We start from the raw sequence: 17,208 nt of genomic DNA, 5'->3' as shown, positions 1-17,208 counted from the left end.
TGCTCCCTGACACTCTTGCTTTCTGTGCTGGGCTCTAATACTGTCGTCACAGGTAACACAAGCTGGCTAATGTGTTTGGAGAACCCACCTAGCCCTTTCTCATCTGAGCTTGGCAACATGCCGCTGCAAGAGCTCTCCAGTGTTCTGATGGCAATGGAGGGAGTGAAGGAACCTCCCACTCAGACAGCCAGTGCTCCTGCTAGCACAGCTGTCCCTGCTCCAGCTCCTGTCTCTGAGCCCCTAACCCAAACACACAGCAGTGTTGGAGGAAAGGCAAACCTGATTCAGCGCTCCAACACAGGTGAGAAATGGTTTGTCTGGGCATAGAAAGCAAGAAATATCAGAAAGTTTGTGACGTTTTTCTCGTGTTGAATAAGAGGTTGTATAAGTGCTGATGAGTTATTGGTCCTGAAAAATGTGGATCCTGCTGTTATCGATGAAATTAAAAACAGCATATCCAGATTAGGAAGCTACAGTATGATGTAATGTTACGCATGAATGCAACCCTTCTATCTGCGTGACTGCATGTCCTTGATACCCTTTTAATGGACTAAGTGAAATGCTAAATTGCCTGTAAGTGCTGGATTTGAGCCTGAAGGTGTTCAGTAGCCCAGCTGGGATTCATTCAGGTTATTGATTGTCAGATATCACTGCCTTAAATCACATGTTCTTTTTGTTGCAGGTGCCTCTGTTTCAGTGAGCTGTTATTTTAGTCATCTTATTTGTTTTGGGGATCCATTTCTTCAGGACATCAGCCCCCCCCCCCCCCCCATTCTTTCTTTCATCCTTCTTTTCATTTTATTTTTAACTGCACTTAAGATTTCCTACCTTGTTCTGATTGGTTTCTTTACATGTTTCTTCATCCTCATCACCCATGCTGGTTTGTGATTGGCTGCGGTGTGTTATGTGGCTTCATGTGCCACTGACCTGTCCTCTGGCACTTCGCCTGCAGTGGGTGGCTCTCTCTGCTCTCTGGGTATGGGCACTGCCCCCCCAGGCCCACCAGCCCCTGGCAGGTTGCACAGGAGCATTTCCTGGGCAGGTACCGTCCACCACGTGTGTGACCCCACATCTATCTACCCCCCCCTCCAAAAAACTCCTGGTGCAGTATATTTCTTCTCACTTGCACAACACAGCAGTCTGCAAGCACAGATTAGGAATCTTTCTTTAATTATATTCCCTGATTCATTTGAGTTAGATGAGAAGCTTCATACCAATCTCATATCTGTCTATTGTTTCTAGTGAGGCGACTGCTAGCAAAAAGAAGGGAATGCTGTTGATCCTGCTTTTAAGACCAGAAGCATTGGCGCTATGCAGAGTGAAGATATTAGATCATTACAAAAGCTGAAATGTAAAACAATTTTTTTTTTTTTGTGGCTTTATGGAAATTAAGTGTCAGAATTTTCTTTAATCAGTTAAATTGGGCCGTGGTTATACGCCCTGATGATGCGGACCTTATGGATGCAATTGAGCATCCATACTTGCAGGATGGCTGCATAGTTTCTGCTCTTTTTGTAGTGTTAGAGCAATTTAAGCAGCAACTGTACTCTGCTGCAGTCTCCGTCTGCAGCAGACACCACAAACGAATAGTCACTGTTATTATATTCATCAGCTTACAGTCCCCTGTAAGAGTGTGTGTGTAGTTAGTCCATTGTAGTTTTGTGTGTCCAGATGAGTCTGAACAGTTACAAAATTACTGGCAGAATATCCACGCAGAGCCTCACGCCAGTGATGAATTTGTCTCACAACCTTAGAGTGCACTCGTGGAAACTATAACATGCCTGTTAAACACAATGCCTTGTGTTTACCAAATGCAAAGTGACGTTTTTCTTTGCATTACTCATGCTAACACAGTGACTAGAGTATTTTTGGACCATTTTCCAACCCAGAAATATTTCCCCCTACAGCTACTTTCTATAAAAAAAATACAACCACTAGCTGAAATAAATTCACTGTAACATTTTCAGAACTTGGTATTCTTTTCTCCCAGTTCTCTATTTATTTATTTATTTATTTATTTAGCCTGTCTCTATGTAAAAATGAAATTGAAAGATGCCCTCAACTGGTGACGGTTTTCTTTTGCCATCTTCAGGAAAATCCAGTTTTTTGGGGATTCCTAGGAAATAGGCTTTTGTCACACAACACCTGTGTTGTTGAGCAACTTTGAGTTGTTGCTCTCATATTTAACAATTGACAGTTGTACAGTGTTTTTTTTTTCTTCTGAAAGTCATTACTGTAAAGTTGTGAGACAACTAATAAAGTCTTCCATTTAAAAAAAAAAAAAATGCTGCGGTATAAAGCTTTTGGCAGTAGTTTTCGCATTTAACAGATATGAGAGTGAAATTGGTTTTCTCATCTAAGTTTAGACAAGAAAATTCCAATGTTTTCCAAAAGGTCTCCATTTAATTTTAAGAAATAATGGGGAGGACCATCATTTTCCATGGATTCTCAAGCACACCAATCACATTGTGTTATGCGAAAGAACTGCTGTTGCTTCCTTAAAGATTGTGCAAGTATAGATACTCAGCATTTCTGCTTTACCATTAGTCTTCTATTAACACGGGGCAGGGGTTTCCCTTACTGCTAATGAAAACATGTCTGCGCTGGAATCAGTCAGCCAAATGACACCTAAAGATGAATCATGATTCAGGTTTTGTTTTTTTTGTTGTTTTTTTTGTTGTTTTTTTGGACATCTTCTGCATTATATTTTTTTTCTTCCTGAATAAGTTTTCTAACCCTTCTGTTTCTGAAATATACTCCCAGGTTTTGGCCTTTAACCTCTGACCCTCTGATATTGTCAACAGAAAAGCCCAGACCTCATCTAAGCAACATGATGCACTTCCTTGCTTTACTGGTTAACCAGTAGGGTGATGAAGACTTTTTCTGAGCTGCAGTTTGGGGGTCTTAAAAAAATCAAATGTGCCTGCTTCTGATTGTGTTTCTCTTCTTCTTCGAATGTGTTGTTTGGGAGATGCAAGACTGGTCTGGGCTGCTGTTGCAGTAGCTGCCGTGCGTTTGGGATGAGATAACCAGCAGCCAAAACGATGCATGCAACTTGATAGAAAATGAGTAAATGAACTAGTGATGCTGCCTGCCGCACTGATAAATCTGCCTCTGATCTCAGTGATTTTTATGTTGATGTCACTGTAGGTCATGATCTTGCACATGGCTTTGTTTCTTTTTTTTGCCTGAGATTGGTCATCAGAGAAGATGTATATGATTCTGTTACAATGACTTATTTGAATTATTGTGTGTTTAACCTGAATTGAGATTTTAGAGAGAATGTTTGTGAGGTGTTGTTGTCATGATTACTACTGACAGCTGATAAAATCTTTAGTCTTACCACCTGCATATTTGTGTATCTCTGATCGTGTGACTAACAGTGGACAAGACTGTGATTTGTGTGTCTGTGTGCGTGCATTGCTTTCATATACCTGCATTGACTTATAACCCACATGGTTGTGGCTGTATCCTCCTGTAGACTCTGTCGTGGTGCTGGAGGAGGGATCAGGAATTGCTACAGCAAACACGCCGCCTGAATGGCTGGGGAGTGCAGAGTTTGAGCCAATGTTGTCTGATCCAATCTTCATAGCTGCTGATAAGTTTACAAAGACTCCTCCTGAAACACTCAGCAGGGTAGGACCATGTTCACCAAACCACACACGCAGACTTAATGATGTCTTGTGCAGCATTAAACAAATCACCATGTGCACATCCATTAAAACACTTGTTGTGGCTTTACTGTCAGTGCCTGCACCTACAGGCTGTTTATTCCATCATTTGCGTCACCTGTGCTATTTGATTATAAACTGTCAGCTTTTTTTTTTTAAAGTGGCTTTCCTTTGCCACTGCTGTAATGGGTAGCAGCCAAGTGGAGTGCAGCTTCTGATGACTCACTTAGCAGCGCCTTTAACAACCCATGCTGTGCTTTGGCAGCATGTTAAAACCATAGACTGTGTATATATATATATGTATATAAAAGATGGAAACAGCTTGCAGGTTCTTGTTGCAAAAGGAAGTCTGATTGTGTCATCCTACTGCTCACTTCTGTGACCTCAGAAAGGTCTTCAATGTTTAATGATTCAAAACAGCATGACCTTCATTTTCCAGATTATTTCAAGGAGGAATTTTGTGTCTCATTTAATGTCAAAAAGATGACAAAAAAGAGATGAGTTAGGGTATGGCTAATATGTGATTGACATGGTGGTTGTAGCTCAGGTGGCAGAGCAGATCAGCCACTAACCAGAAGGTTGGTGGTTCGATCCCAGGCTGCTCCAGTCTGCATGCCAAATATCCTTGGGCAAGATACTAACCCCATGTTGCTCTCTGATGCATCCATCGGAGTGTGAATGTGTATGAATGTTAGATACTTAAGCTTAGAAGTGCTTGTGTGAATGGGTGTGATTGGGTGAATGAATTAGTTGTATAAAGCACTTTGAGTGCTCAGACAGAGTAGAAAAGCGCTATATAAGAACCAGTCCATTTACCGTTACATGGCTATTTAGCTCACACCCTCCCTCTTTGTAAATGCTAATCAGGAGTTAAACTGGTGGGTGATGTCACAGTGGGGTCTGTGGTTAAAACTTGCATACTTTCATTGCAGTGCTTTAAATAAACAGCTTTTGTTCCTACTTTCAGTCCTCCTCCACCTCAAGTCAGGATGATGAAAAGTCAACCCTGGAAGAAGTAAGTGAGGGAGCAATTCCAATCGATCAGCCCCCTTTTGGACCATCCACTCCAGGAAGCCAGGGGCCTGACCTTCCCTTCCAGACACACACTCAGTCCCAGGGTCATGGACTCAACAAGTCCAGCTCCTCTCCTGAGCTCCAGACATTACCTGAAGCTTTTGCCAAGGCTGCTATGGAGTCAGAAAGTGCGATGGTTGACACGTCACGGCCTAGAGCACCCTCAGACGGCATGCCTCAACCCCAGCAGCCCCAGTTTGCGAAAGAAAAGGTAGAGGGAAACACTGGAGTGGACACTAATGTAGCGGGAGGTCCAAGCCCAGCAGGTGAAGGCCAAGCTGTATCGTCATCTCAGAGTGGAGGAGCGGGGATGAGGTTGTCTTTTCCACCAGCACCAGTACAATCTGCACCCATCTCCCCCAGTGGAGGCCACCGGCCCAGAGGTCACACAATCTCAGTCTCAGCCCCCTCCTCCAGGAGGGAGAGGCGGGCGGAGAGGGACTCTTATCACAGTCGACCTGGTCCCAGCAACACTGAGAAAATCTCTGGACTGAGCCCCAGGTATTACACGATTTATACAAGAAACTGCTGCAGCTTCTGTGATGTTTCTGCTAAATTAATGATGCAATATATCAAGTAAAGTCAGTAAGCTCATTTTGACTTGCAAGATCAAAAGTGTCACCCTGTTAGTGAGCAAATTTTTATTTTTTTATGTCCTGCAGCTGTGTTTTTAAATAAATTTTTTTTTAAGGTGATGAAAAATCAGAACGTGGACAGAAACTGCAATGCAGCATTTGGAAATAGTTATGAATACCTTCTAAGAACAGAGGCCATGCATAGAGGTGTATTTCCAACCCCAGCTCCAAATAATTTGGGACACTGTTTAAAATATAAATACAAAAAAATTTAAGGATTTGAAAATCTCATTAACCCATATTTTATTTAGAACAGAAAGCATGTCAAATGTTTAAACTGTCATTTCGAATTTTATGGCAACAACAGGCCTCAAAGTTTGGACAAGGCCATGTTTATCACTGTACAGCACCCCCCCCCCCGCCAACCCCACCCCCCCTTTGTTTTTGTTTTTTAACAAAAGTCTGTAAAGGTCAGGGATCCGGACTTCCCATTCTTTTCTGAGGATTTTAGCTGCTCTTTTTTGATGCACCAAAATGTTTTCAGTTGGCAAAAGATCTGGACTGCAGGCCAGTTCAGCATCTGGACTCTTGTACTATGAAGCCATGCTTTTTAATTGATTCAGTATAGGGTTTCTCATTGTCTAGCTAAAATATTCAAGGCCTTCTCTGGAAAAAGGCTGAAACCTGTGTGTATACCTTTCAGCATTGACTGTCCCTTTCCAGATGTTCACACTCCTAATTACATACACATTAATGCACCACCAATACCCTAATCAGATATTATGATATTTGAAGTGAGTGCTGCTAACAAGCCGGATGGTCCTTCTCTTTAGTCTGGATGATGCCTTGTCCACGTTTTCCAAAAAGAATTTCAAATTTCCATTTGTCTGACCACAGAACAGTTTTCCCCTTTGCCTCAACCCATTTTAAATAAGCTTTGGCCCAGAAAAGATTGTGGTGTTTTTGGACCATGTACACATGTGGTTTCTTCTTTGTGGAAGGCACTATATTCACAGTGATTTCTGGAAGTGTTCCTGGGCCCATGCAATGATTTCCATGACATAATCACACCTGTTTTTATTTCAGTGCCACCTGTAGGGCCTGAAGATCACGGGCATCCAATGTGGACTTTCTTCCTTGTCCTTTGGATATCTATAATATCACAAATTCTGAAAATCTGGAGAAACCTCTGTGCACAAAGTCTTTGGTATTTTATGCCGAGGACCATTATTTTGAAATTGTTCTGCAACCTCATCCATATAAACAGATGTTTGAATAGAAATGTCTAGATATCTCTTGGCATGGAAACAAGATATTTGGTACCGGAAGCTGTGTTGCTTTTATTTGGTTCCTTAAATTGTGTTTGTAGTCCAGGTTCTGTTGACCAGTAAACATGAGGTTCAATGAAAGTAGATTGCCTTTAATTTACATATCCATGTGTCTAAACTGACTTTCTTTCTTCTTATATCTTCTAGCTTTGTGTTTCTGCAGCTCTACCACTCTCCTTTCTTTGGGAATGAAGCCAACAAGCCACTTCTGCTGCCCAAAACTCAGGTAACCTGAATTCTCTCCTACACCTTCTTCTGGATCATACGGCGTGGTTTACATTGTGCTTTCTGTCGTAGGTGATTGACCGTGCAGTAAAGGTTCTGGACCAAATGCCCCCTTATGACACCCATAAAATTGGGGTGGTGTTTGTAGGAGCTGGTCAGGTGAGCATGTGCTGACTGTAGTTTTGCTAATCACTGCCGTATAATTTCTATATTTTCTGGCTTAATGTCTTGATCCTCTTCACTTTCTTTAGGTTAACAATGAAGTCGCCATCTTGTCGAACGAGTACGGTTCGAACCGCTACGCCTCTTTCCTCACAGGTCTTGGCAAATTAATCCATCTGAAAGACTGCGATCCAGACCAGATTTTCCTTGGAGGGCTTGACCAGTATGGAGATGATGGAGAGTTCACCTACTGCTGGCATGACGACATCATGCAGGGTTAGTGTGTGTGAGGAAAAACACACAGTATTTTTTTTTATTTTTTCTCTACAGCCAGTCTGTAATTTGCATATTATAAATGAAATTGTGTCCCTGCAGCTATCTTTCACATAGCCACACTGATGCCAAACAGGGAGAGCGACAAGGGTTGCTGCAACAAAAAGCGACACATTGGCAATGATTTTGTCATGGTGGTGTACAATGACTCTGGAGAGGAGTACAAACTGGGCACAATTAAGGTAGACACACGAGCACAGTAAAAGAATCTGAAATTTGCTGTTGATATTCTGTCTTTTAATGCCCATTTTCCCTTCCTTTAGGGTCAGTTTAATTTTGTCGAAGTCATTATAAAACCACTGGATTATGAATGTAACCTCGTCACCCTCCAGTGCCGCAAAGGTGAGCTAATCACTTCTTTTTCGGATCCTGTTCTTCATTTTTGTCAGCTTTGTTTAACTTTAATGATTTCTTCTTTATACCCTCTTTCAGACCTCGAGGGATTAGTAGACACAACGGTGGCAAAAATTGTTTCAGATCGAAACCTTCCCCTGTTAGTCAGGCAGATGGCTCTGCATGCAAATGTAAGTCTTTTATCTTCTTACATCTAGTCAAACACACTTTGCAGAGGTGACACACAGTCTCGACTTTTCTCTCTCTCCTCAGATGGCCTCTTTGGTGCACCAGTACAGAGCCAACCCCTCTGACGCATACGCCTCTAAGTGGCTAGCAAGGTTACGACACATCAAGAGGATCAGGACCAGGGTAAGACCAACATACAAAGTCTTCCTCATCACCACTACTTGCACTTAATTTCTCTAATTTCAACCCGTTTTACCTCATTGCTATAACTTAGGCTCAAGAAGCCATCCAGTCTCGCTCAACTCCCGGGATTTCACTGACCCAAGGGCAGAGCAAACCTTTGTCACAGAGCAGTGCTCCAACAAATGTGGAAGCCACCGGACAACGAAAAAGACTGGTGTCCACTGTAGACGATTTCACAGATTTTGTTTAATTTCTTGTCGAGAAATTAAACAAAAGACGAGACAAAAGTATATGAAGTGAATAAAACAAACTAAAAATTTAAAGTGGCATTGTGCTCATTTTTGATCCACAAAGAAGGAATGAAAGCCCAAATGCACCTTTGAGCATTCTTAAGTCTGAGTCAAAGCAGGTATAATTATTTTTCTAACAATATACCTAATGGTAATGTAAAAGAGTTTACTCATGAATCAGCTGTCCCCCCTCAGCGTTGGAGTACTCTGTAGTGAGTTTCTGCCCATTGTTTAGATGACTGTCCAGCTGTTCTACTGCTTTGGGTCAGTCTAACTTCTCTAAGGGAGCTGTTTTCAGCAACAGCGGGGAGCTGTTTTTAGTGAGAACAGAAAAATCCTCCGTACACAAAAGACAAAGGGAGAAATTTGTTCCAGAAAATTTTCCCAGGAGTTAGTGAAGGCCAGAGACAGAGTGAATTTTAGACACTAGACACTATAAACATGATAAACTGTTACTGTTGTTTATGTAACTCCTGGATGTGTAAATAAGAAACTCTTTTTTTTCTCTTCTTCAACTTTTCAACCTACACACTGATTATAGGATTGGCATCGACAAGTACCAAACATTGCGGCTAATTTATCAGCAAATCTGAACGTACTGCATTACCTACAGGGTGGAAACCAAGTACTTAAGCTAGCATTTGACATTTTAAACATTTTTTTTTTTCATTTTGCAAGAAGTTCAGCTGTCAAATTCTTTATTTGACTTTGTCAAGTGCAAAAGCATGAGAAGTGCGACAACTGCAAAATACAAACAAGAGCATATAGACAAATCTTTAACGCTGCTTTAAACAAAATGCATTTTACAACAGAAGACAACGGTGAGCTTTGGCACTAAACTGTTACACGCAGAGCAGGAATATAATGCTGGTGGAGGTGGGAACTGCCGACTGCTGTGCTGTTTGGGGTTTTCTATTCGCCGTCAAAGAGCAAACTGATTAAAAGCTTTGGCTGTAGTACTTCGATTACACCAGTGGAACATAAAACTCTGAAGTTTGCAACACCAGTGCTCGACCTATGTGTACGTTGCTGCAGCACAAAAATGACTGATCACGAAAAGCAAAAATATACATCACAAAGCGCTAATATATACAGAAATGTACACGCAGAAGAAGAAAAGTTCCCTTTTTAATTTCTTTTTAAGAGCACCTGTAAGTTTGCTTTATGCTCTTTAACCGTGGTGTTTTGTATGAAAACAGAGGGGAAAAGATGTAGGCTAAATTAAACTGACATGGCTATAAGTACCTTTTTAACGTTATATATTTTAATTAAATCCAAGGCAAATTCGATGATGTACAACTTCTAGAGCCTTGCTGAGAAAAGGGAGGGAGGGAGCAGGGGTCATGTTGACCATAGTTGCATATTTTAACTTCTACATATCAGCTTTTGTTTTTCCTGGACTTCCTTACAGGTTTTAAGAAAAGGGTGGGTTCCCTGAGATCTGCCCGCTGGACACAAGAAGTGCGCATGTTGAACAAAATAAGGCAAAAACATCATCACCACAAAGAGCAAACAAAAGTACAAACAACTGCAAGCTACTGCTTGATTACTTTGATAATACTTACTAGGACGTTTCTATAATGTTGCTGTAAAGGCATGACTTGACACACGAGAGTTAAATATGGGGTTTGATATCAGCTCCATTAAAGAATAAAGTGCAAGTACAAGAATGAATGAATTATTTAACTGGTGTGGTTAAAATCTCAGGATGCATAAATGATACAAAAGCTTTGGCAATGTTTATAATTAAGATACAGTATGAGTGAAGCTTTCTCTATTGGTTTGGATACCAAGCTTATTATTTAAACCACACCTCATTACAAAAACAAAACAATACTTCAGAACAAAAGTGCTTTTAAATTGCTTCCATATGGAACAAAACACAACAAAAAATAAACAATTAGGAAAGATAATCAGACTGGGAGTCATTATAGCTTTATAATGGGAGAACTTGTGTAAATGCTCAGTATTGTCTGTTTCCTTGTCTACAATTAGACTTATCTGTTCAGTATCATTTTCTTCACACTAACCTTGCTTTTCACTTGCTACACCTCCTTGTCATTGGCTCCTCTGACTTCATCTCTCTTATCTTCAGTCTCTCCAATCATCTCTGGAGAGGACGGATATATTTGCGCCCTGAATAACTGGCTGCTGGAATCCCAACAGCATTATGTCTGTGTGTGTGCGTGCATGCATGTATGTGTGTGTGTGTGTGTGTTTTCACCTGTAACCCAGTGGGCTGAAGTGTACCACACGTTCCTATTTGCTGATATGTTGTCTACAGTGTTATTTCTACACATGTGTACACCTGCATGTGCGTATATCTGTGTGCGCCTGCATGCAAATTTGGGACAGGCCACAGGTACCCATGGTGACCAAAAATAGAAAACGTAACAGTATGTAGACAGGTAACATAATTGAGAAATCACACGTTCTTTCTGAGATACACAAAAGTCTGATTGCATAGAATGCTTTCAGTTCATTGAGTCTTATGGTGAGCACTTTTCTGCGCTCCTGTCAACGACCCCAGGTAACCTCCAGGGTCACATGGGATCAGGGGGCAGTTTTGGTCCGGGGAAAACAATGAAAGGAACTTCTTGGTTTCACTGCTGACTTTATGTCCCCTTAACCAGCTCAGCTAGCATCTGGTGACCTGCACCTTGAGAACTGAGTCGGGATTGAGACGGATCACTGCTTATAAACCTGCAAAGTCTTATTTTATTGCTCTTTTCGTCTTTCAGTACCCCAAACTCCTTGTTTGATCCTTCTTGATTCTTTCCTGTAGCTCATCCTTGTACTTTCACATCTATTAGTTTCTGTCCTTTCCTTGGGTTTAGAGAGTGGCATCTGAAGACAAAACCTGCTGCCCATGAGCGCCTCCTCTCGTCCTTAACCCATCATTTTAAGTGCACATCCTTTTTCTCCACCTTTCACTTCTTTCATCCGATCTGCTCATATTTATCTAAGTTGGGTGCACTTTGTTTTTGAGGGATGGGGGTTTGCGTTTCCGTTTGTGTGTAGGGATCGTGGTTGTGTGAGCTGGGTGGTTGAACAGGCTTGAGGAAGGGAGGGTCTCTCTCTCTGCAGGAAGATCCCAGTTGCGTGTAATGGGCGTAGATGGCAGGGAAGGGGTGGGTGCACGGGTGGATGGAAGAGCTGTAGGTGTTTTTGGTGGCGGGACATGGGAAGATGATGTGTTTGCTGATGACAGGGGGAGAGAGGAAGAATCGGAGGACTTATCTGTGACTGGTGTGGGTGGAGGCACACTGATTGAAGGTTTGGCAGACAACTGGGGAACAGGGGGGTTTGTAGAAGCAGAGGAGGGTCGGGGCTTCAAAAAGGGAACGGGTGTAGCTACAGGAGTCTTTTTGGGGATGGCAGCACTGCTCCCACATTCTTTTGGAAGTTCACTTTTATCTACCTTTTTCCCCTTCCTGCTCCCTTTGTTCTTTTCCTTGCCACGCTTTTGTTCTTTCCAGGCTTCCCCTTCCCCTCTCTGTCCCCCTTCGCTCCTACATCCCTTAACTCCATCGTCTCTCTCCCTCCCTCTACGCCTCCTTTTCCTCTGGGCTCGCTCCAGTTTACACTCAATGTGGTACAGATCCTCTGTCGTCACAGTGACACGGTCAAGCTGTTGCAGCAGAGCATCCAGGGTGGGGAGGAGTCTCCTCAGAGAAGCTTCCGTCTCTGCTCTCTCTCTCCAGCTGTTACCTCCCACCACCACTCCTGGGCCAAGGCCCAATCCAAGCCCCAAGCCAAGTCCCAGGCCGATACCCGGGGCTTCTGTGAGGCTGCAGGGGCTTGAAGACGCTGGACGCCACGAGGCCTCAGAGCCAGCATCAACACTGTCTGGGGTAGGTGGGGAGTCTGGACTGTCCAGAGGAGGCAAGCACAGGGACTTGCAGTCGCTGGTCGAGGATGAACGGGACGGTGGGAGCTCCATACCTTCGAAACGCACTTTGTGGCGGAAACTAAGGAGAAAAAACACAGGATACGATTTTGGGTAAAGCATTCAGATTTTGTTTTGTTCCAATAGTATATATGAAAAAGTTAATCTATAAATAAAGCAACAAAAATTGTCCTTAACAGCTGTAGATATGAATTAGAATTTGTACCTCTTTGGCCCGACTGAGTCCCATCCACATTTTGAGTCTTCTGAGGAACAGTTCGACCATCTCGTAGTCTTGGAGATCCACTGCTGGGCGGTATAGTTCTGCCCGTGCACGCCGGTAGTTCCTCAGTAAAACAGAAGTGACCAACCACAGCAACACCAGGCGAAATATAGCAAAGCTTATGTGGAACAGCAGTGCAGAGAAAGTGCTGGGACCAGTAATTATCCAGGCAGGACGCCATGACAACAAGCCACACCAACCGGAACCCAGTAAGGACAGACTGGCTGAGATCACATTGCTGTAGCCGTCCAACACAGAGTGGAAGAGCTGGAATGGGAAAAAAAAAAAAGTTTCCTTTTTATCAATATTTGAAAAATAATAAATGTAAACATTACTGATGCAGTATGAGGAAAAGCTACTGATCATTTACATGTGATGGGCACATGATGAGTGGTAGGCAGTACATCTTTTTGGAATAGGGAACTCAAACCAACCGGTTACCAGTTGGTTGTATTTCGGTTATATCCCTATATAAAAATTTTATTTCAAATCTATGAGGTTCTGGCTGATTCTGAATGTAAATATTCAATATGAATTTAAGATGACAACAGAATAGAATAGCCCTTTATTGTCACATGTACAATGAAATTGTGGGTGCTCCACACTAGTTGTGCAAGAATAAAACTGAAATAGTAAGATGGCAGGAACAAATAACAAACAGGAGAAATATATACTAAACAAGAGCAAGGCACACAATAGAGGAGGGGTTGCAAAGTGCTTAGAAGTAGTGCAAACGACTTGATGTAAATAGAAGCCATGTCTGAGTGATAAGGGTTACTCGGACTATGGCTCAGATTGGTAGGGTGGGTGTGTGCGTGTGTGTCCGAATGGCCCAGGGGAAGAAGCTGGTTGTGAGTCTGGAGGTCTGGCACCTGATTGACCTCAGCGGATGGGATGCAAGGGGTCACCTGTGATGGCCCATGGGCAGGAGGAGCTGGCAATGGTCTCCAGGGGTGGAAGAAGGCAGCCAGTGATTTTTTTTTTGGGCAGATTTGTACTATTTAGTGAACTGCCACATCATCACAAACAGATTCCATGTAATTATTATGACCTCAATCAAACACAAACTGATAGCAAACCAACTCCATCTTACTGCTGTTTTAACACAGTCTTGACACACCAAAGGCCCTGTGAACCCAACTGTGAGTGGTCGCAGATCTGGTCTGTACCCAAAGTCACTCTTTCAAAAGCAACAAGAGTGCAAGATAACTGCACACCTTTTCAATAACTATGATCATGCCATGGCATCCAACCACATTTTTGAGCCAAACGGTTTTTTTTTTAAACACAGACTTCATTAAGAAGAATGTAGGCATACGGTACTTCTGCAGTGGCTTCACTTTTCAGACCCTTAAGCTAATCGATCTTTTAAATACAGTCCATGCTTCTAGCAGCATGAGTAATTACACAAATACTCTTGGATGGCTTGTTGTGAACTGTCTTAGTCTATTTGTATTGCTGTGGCCCTCTTCTCACCTGCCAAAGCAGTGATTGCTGGTTGATGTAAAACTACTGGCACACCTAGTAGGAATGTGGCCAGAGACTGTTAAACTATGAAGTTCAAAGCATTTAACTGATGTTGACAGACTTCATCAGTAGTTGCAAGTTTGTTTGGCAAGAGTGTAAATGATGTTAATTTGTATAGCTGTGCTCCACAAAAGAGCTTAATAGTTTGGCAGTTTTTGGCTCTTTTCTTAAATATTATTAATCATCTTACTCTTCTATCATCTGGAAATGTCATGAAACACAATTATACTCCAGTTCTGAAGGGCTCTCTAAAAAAAAAAGAGAATTGAAGGGAACATAATGTCTAAATAAAGAACAGTTAAGTCTCTTGGATGAAGCGATGCCATTTACACAGCAGAGACATTCTGCAGGTCATTATTTATTCCGTGCTGGTTTGAATAAATGATTCAAATATTGAATAAATGCTATTGTCATAATGTTCTTGTTCAGTAAAGCTGTTTGGCAGCAAGGAAGCACAGATGCTTTCATGGTGTAACAATAAGAGCAAAGCTGTATTATGCAATCTGTGCAAAAGAGCAGGTTTATTTGAAATTCTCTAAAGAAAGTGAACTGTAGCCATGACAATGAAAGTGAACAGACCAAAAACAAGTAAACTGAACAACCTCGTGGGCGGACACACTTTGACAAGGTTATGTGCTGAGACAATGTGGACTGAATTTACAGTTTATTTGGTGTGCGCACATGTGTGTGCGGGGGAGAAGCCGAGCCAGAGGAAAACAGAATGAACAGAGAAGAGAAAAAACTGACCAGGTGTCCCGTGTGTGAGTAAGCCAGCACCAACAGCAGTAACGCCAGAGCAACTCCCAGCAGCTCCCAGACTGAGCGCCGCAGAGCTCTGCCAAATACGGCCCACTCACGGAGAAACCGCAACTGGTGGGACGCCTGCATGAGCAAGGACACAGAGAGAGGGAGAGCAGGGAAACAGAAAGCAAAAATATGTGTTTGGAAAAAAAAAGTTATCTTGTAATTAAATCTAATTTAGCCAAACGACACAAATGTTTCTCCATCACAAACACATTTGGAGCCATTTTGAGTTTGTAATATAATGATATGTGTGTAGAAACAGTCGTACCTTTCACACAAAATAAGGGCGAATGCAAAAGTACCAGCAAATTAATAAAATATTGAGAAAAAGAGCTTCCTAATAAAATATGTTATGTAAGAAGTGTTTCCACATTGAGCTCCGGCTTCAGCCTACAGTTTATCAGACACTATTTTGTTCTTTACATTTAATTTAAAAGCTTTTTGCTTACTTACGCAGTTCTATAAGAACTCTTTTTGTTTCTTTTGGTCTGGAAAACTGGAAATAAAACTCATTTCTTTTAAAGATGTTTACATTTTCTAAGCCAGCCTCATTCTTAGTGCGTACACACGGTCAGAGTTCTACATTTGTACTGTAAGAAAATACAGATTCTGGGTTTATGCAAAACTTTGATTTGTGGTTTAAGCACAGTTTTGTGTATATGTTGTGTTTATGAATGTGGCCCGCTGCATTGATCACTGCCAATCAAAAACAACCTAATTAATGGATTTAAACAGCCATCACAAAGCAACAACAAAAATTAAGCTTAACTGCTTCAGCTTACTTCCATTTAGTTGTGTTTACTTTAACAACTTTAACATTCATGTTTTGCCTCTTTAAAAATAAAAAGGGCAAAAGAATATGCTTATTATTGCATATTGTTAGTTATGCTTTTTGTTCCTTATTTCGCTTTGTGAGGCATCTTATCTGTCACACACTTTGAACTGTATTATACATTTAAAGACTATTTAAACTATTGTTGACACAAAACAATTGAAAAATTGAGTTACATACTTTTTTTTTTTTTTTTATCCAGGCTGTACTCCAACTCTTGTCCTATGACTGTTGCCAATCCCAGGCCCATATGCCCTATGACAGTGGTCCCCAACCCCCGGGCCTCGGACCGGTACCGGTCCGTGAGTCGTTTGGTACTGGGTCGCGAGAGTTGAGGCTCGGGTGTGAAATGTATGGTTTTCAGGGTTATTTTGTTATCGTTTTTATCGTTAACTCTGTGTCCCTGGGTCTTTTCACGTGTGTTATGAATAAATCTTTTTTCGGTACCGGTACTAGTTTTATTTTGTTGTATTTATCCGTGACACCTTAAAGGCCGGTCCGTGAAAATAATGTCGGGCATAAACCGGTCCGTGGCGCAAAAAAGGTTGGGGACCGCTGCTCTATGACACTGGGATAGGCTCCACCCCCCTCCAACCCTGATAAGAATAAGCGGCAGAAGATGGATAATACTGGGTTCGTTTGTTAGAGTCTCAAGCCTAAGCATCAGTTCTTCTCATAAGCCTAGTTTATGGTCGTCACATTGGTTGTGATGTCACTATAGCCTCGCCACTGCTACTTGAGGGAACGCCGTCTTCTCTGCAGTCTCTCAGAAACTTTCGATAATCTGAAAATGTCTGCTGACACGTCAATGAAATGTCTTCACTCTGGCAAACCACGTCACAAAAGCAAGAGCTGAAACCAAAATGACACCAAATCGTGGTGCGCCCCGGTGACGTCACTACTGTCAAATGAGTATAAAACAGGCTTTAAGTTACATGTGCTGATAAATCTGAACAAACTGTCACAGGTTAAAACACACTAAGACATTTCCTGTATTTCCATTATAGGTTATTTTTATTTTGGTTAGATTTATGAGCAGAAATTAATTTTTTCTCATTTAAAAACAAAACTTTACCTACAATGGCCTTGATGTTACAGAGATCGATTGGTAATGAAGACGTCGCAAATGTTAAATGTATACGCTCTTTATTTTCCTGCAGCTTTCAGCAAACATCGCTTCATCTTTAATAATCAACAGTGTGCTTGTTTGGGACTATTTTAGCTGTGAATTAACACAGACTTAGTTGATTAGTGAAGATTTACAACAGCAGCATTGTGTCTGTGAGAATGACTCTGTCAGCCAGAGCAACTTAACGACACACTGATGCTGTTTTTAATTATTTCAGAGATAACAAAGGAGCGCTACAGCGATAGTGATAATTGCTTCCACAGACAATTATTGATATTAGATTCATTTCATTGCTGCTTTTTGGTCTTAGATTGGATTTGTTGTCAATAATAAGAAGTCAAAATCATTACAATTGTTTCCTAAAACGTGAATAATGTTTAT

General features: G+C 41.7%; 2 protein-coding genes across 9 annotated transcripts in view; one reads left to right on the top strand and one right to left on the bottom strand.

The window, feature by feature from the left end:
• The window catches only part of tsc2 (TSC complex subunit 2), a 33,557-nt gene extending 25,161 nt beyond the window's left edge, over window positions 1–8,396 (top strand). For 6 of the 7 annotated variants that reach the window (XM_040004759.1, XM_040004760.1, XM_040004764.1 and 3 more), the window contains 12 exons: window positions 53–301; window positions 953–1,042; window positions 3,482–3,636; window positions 4,639–5,246; window positions 6,796–6,874; window positions 6,946–7,032; window positions 7,125–7,311; window positions 7,411–7,550; window positions 7,632–7,710; window positions 7,801–7,892; window positions 7,975–8,073; window positions 8,165–8,396. In XM_040004759.1, the coding sequence (XP_039860693.1) occupies window positions 53–301; window positions 953–1,042; window positions 3,482–3,636; window positions 4,639–5,246; window positions 6,796–6,874; window positions 6,946–7,032; window positions 7,125–7,311; window positions 7,411–7,550; window positions 7,632–7,710; window positions 7,801–7,892; window positions 7,975–8,073; window positions 8,165–8,323 (2,024 nt within the window). In that variant the 3' untranslated portion in view covers window positions 8,324–8,396. The remainder of the gene's footprint in view (window positions 1–52; window positions 302–952; window positions 1,043–3,481; window positions 3,637–4,638; window positions 5,247–6,795; window positions 6,875–6,945; window positions 7,033–7,124; window positions 7,312–7,410; window positions 7,551–7,631; window positions 7,711–7,800; window positions 7,893–7,974; window positions 8,074–8,164) is intronic. The other variant, XM_040004762.1, reaches the window with a different exon arrangement.
• A 648-nt stretch (window positions 8,397–9,044) lies between these two features.
• pkd1a (polycystic kidney disease 1a) overlaps window positions 9,045–17,208 on the bottom strand; it is a 72,967-nt gene continuing 64,803 nt past the window's right edge. For both annotated transcript variants that reach the window (XM_040004756.1, XM_040004757.1), the window contains exons 54-56: window positions 14,810–14,944; window positions 12,479–12,802; window positions 9,045–12,333 (exon numbers count right to left, since the gene is read on the bottom strand). In XM_040004756.1, coding sequence (XP_039860690.1) covers window positions 11,326–12,333; window positions 12,479–12,802; window positions 14,810–14,944 — 1,467 coding nt within the window. In that variant the 3' untranslated portion in view covers window positions 9,045–11,325. The remainder of the gene's footprint in view (window positions 12,334–12,478; window positions 12,803–14,809; window positions 14,945–17,208) is intronic.

Source organism: Simochromis diagramma, unplaced genomic scaffold, assembly GCF_900408965.1.
Source record: "Simochromis diagramma unplaced genomic scaffold, fSimDia1.1 OVJJ01000487.1, whole genome shotgun sequence".
NCBI lineage: Eukaryota > Metazoa > Chordata > Actinopteri > Cichliformes > Cichlidae > Simochromis > Simochromis diagramma.
The sequence above is the reverse complement of the archived record's forward strand: the minus strand, read 5'-3'. Positions and strand labels throughout refer to the sequence as shown.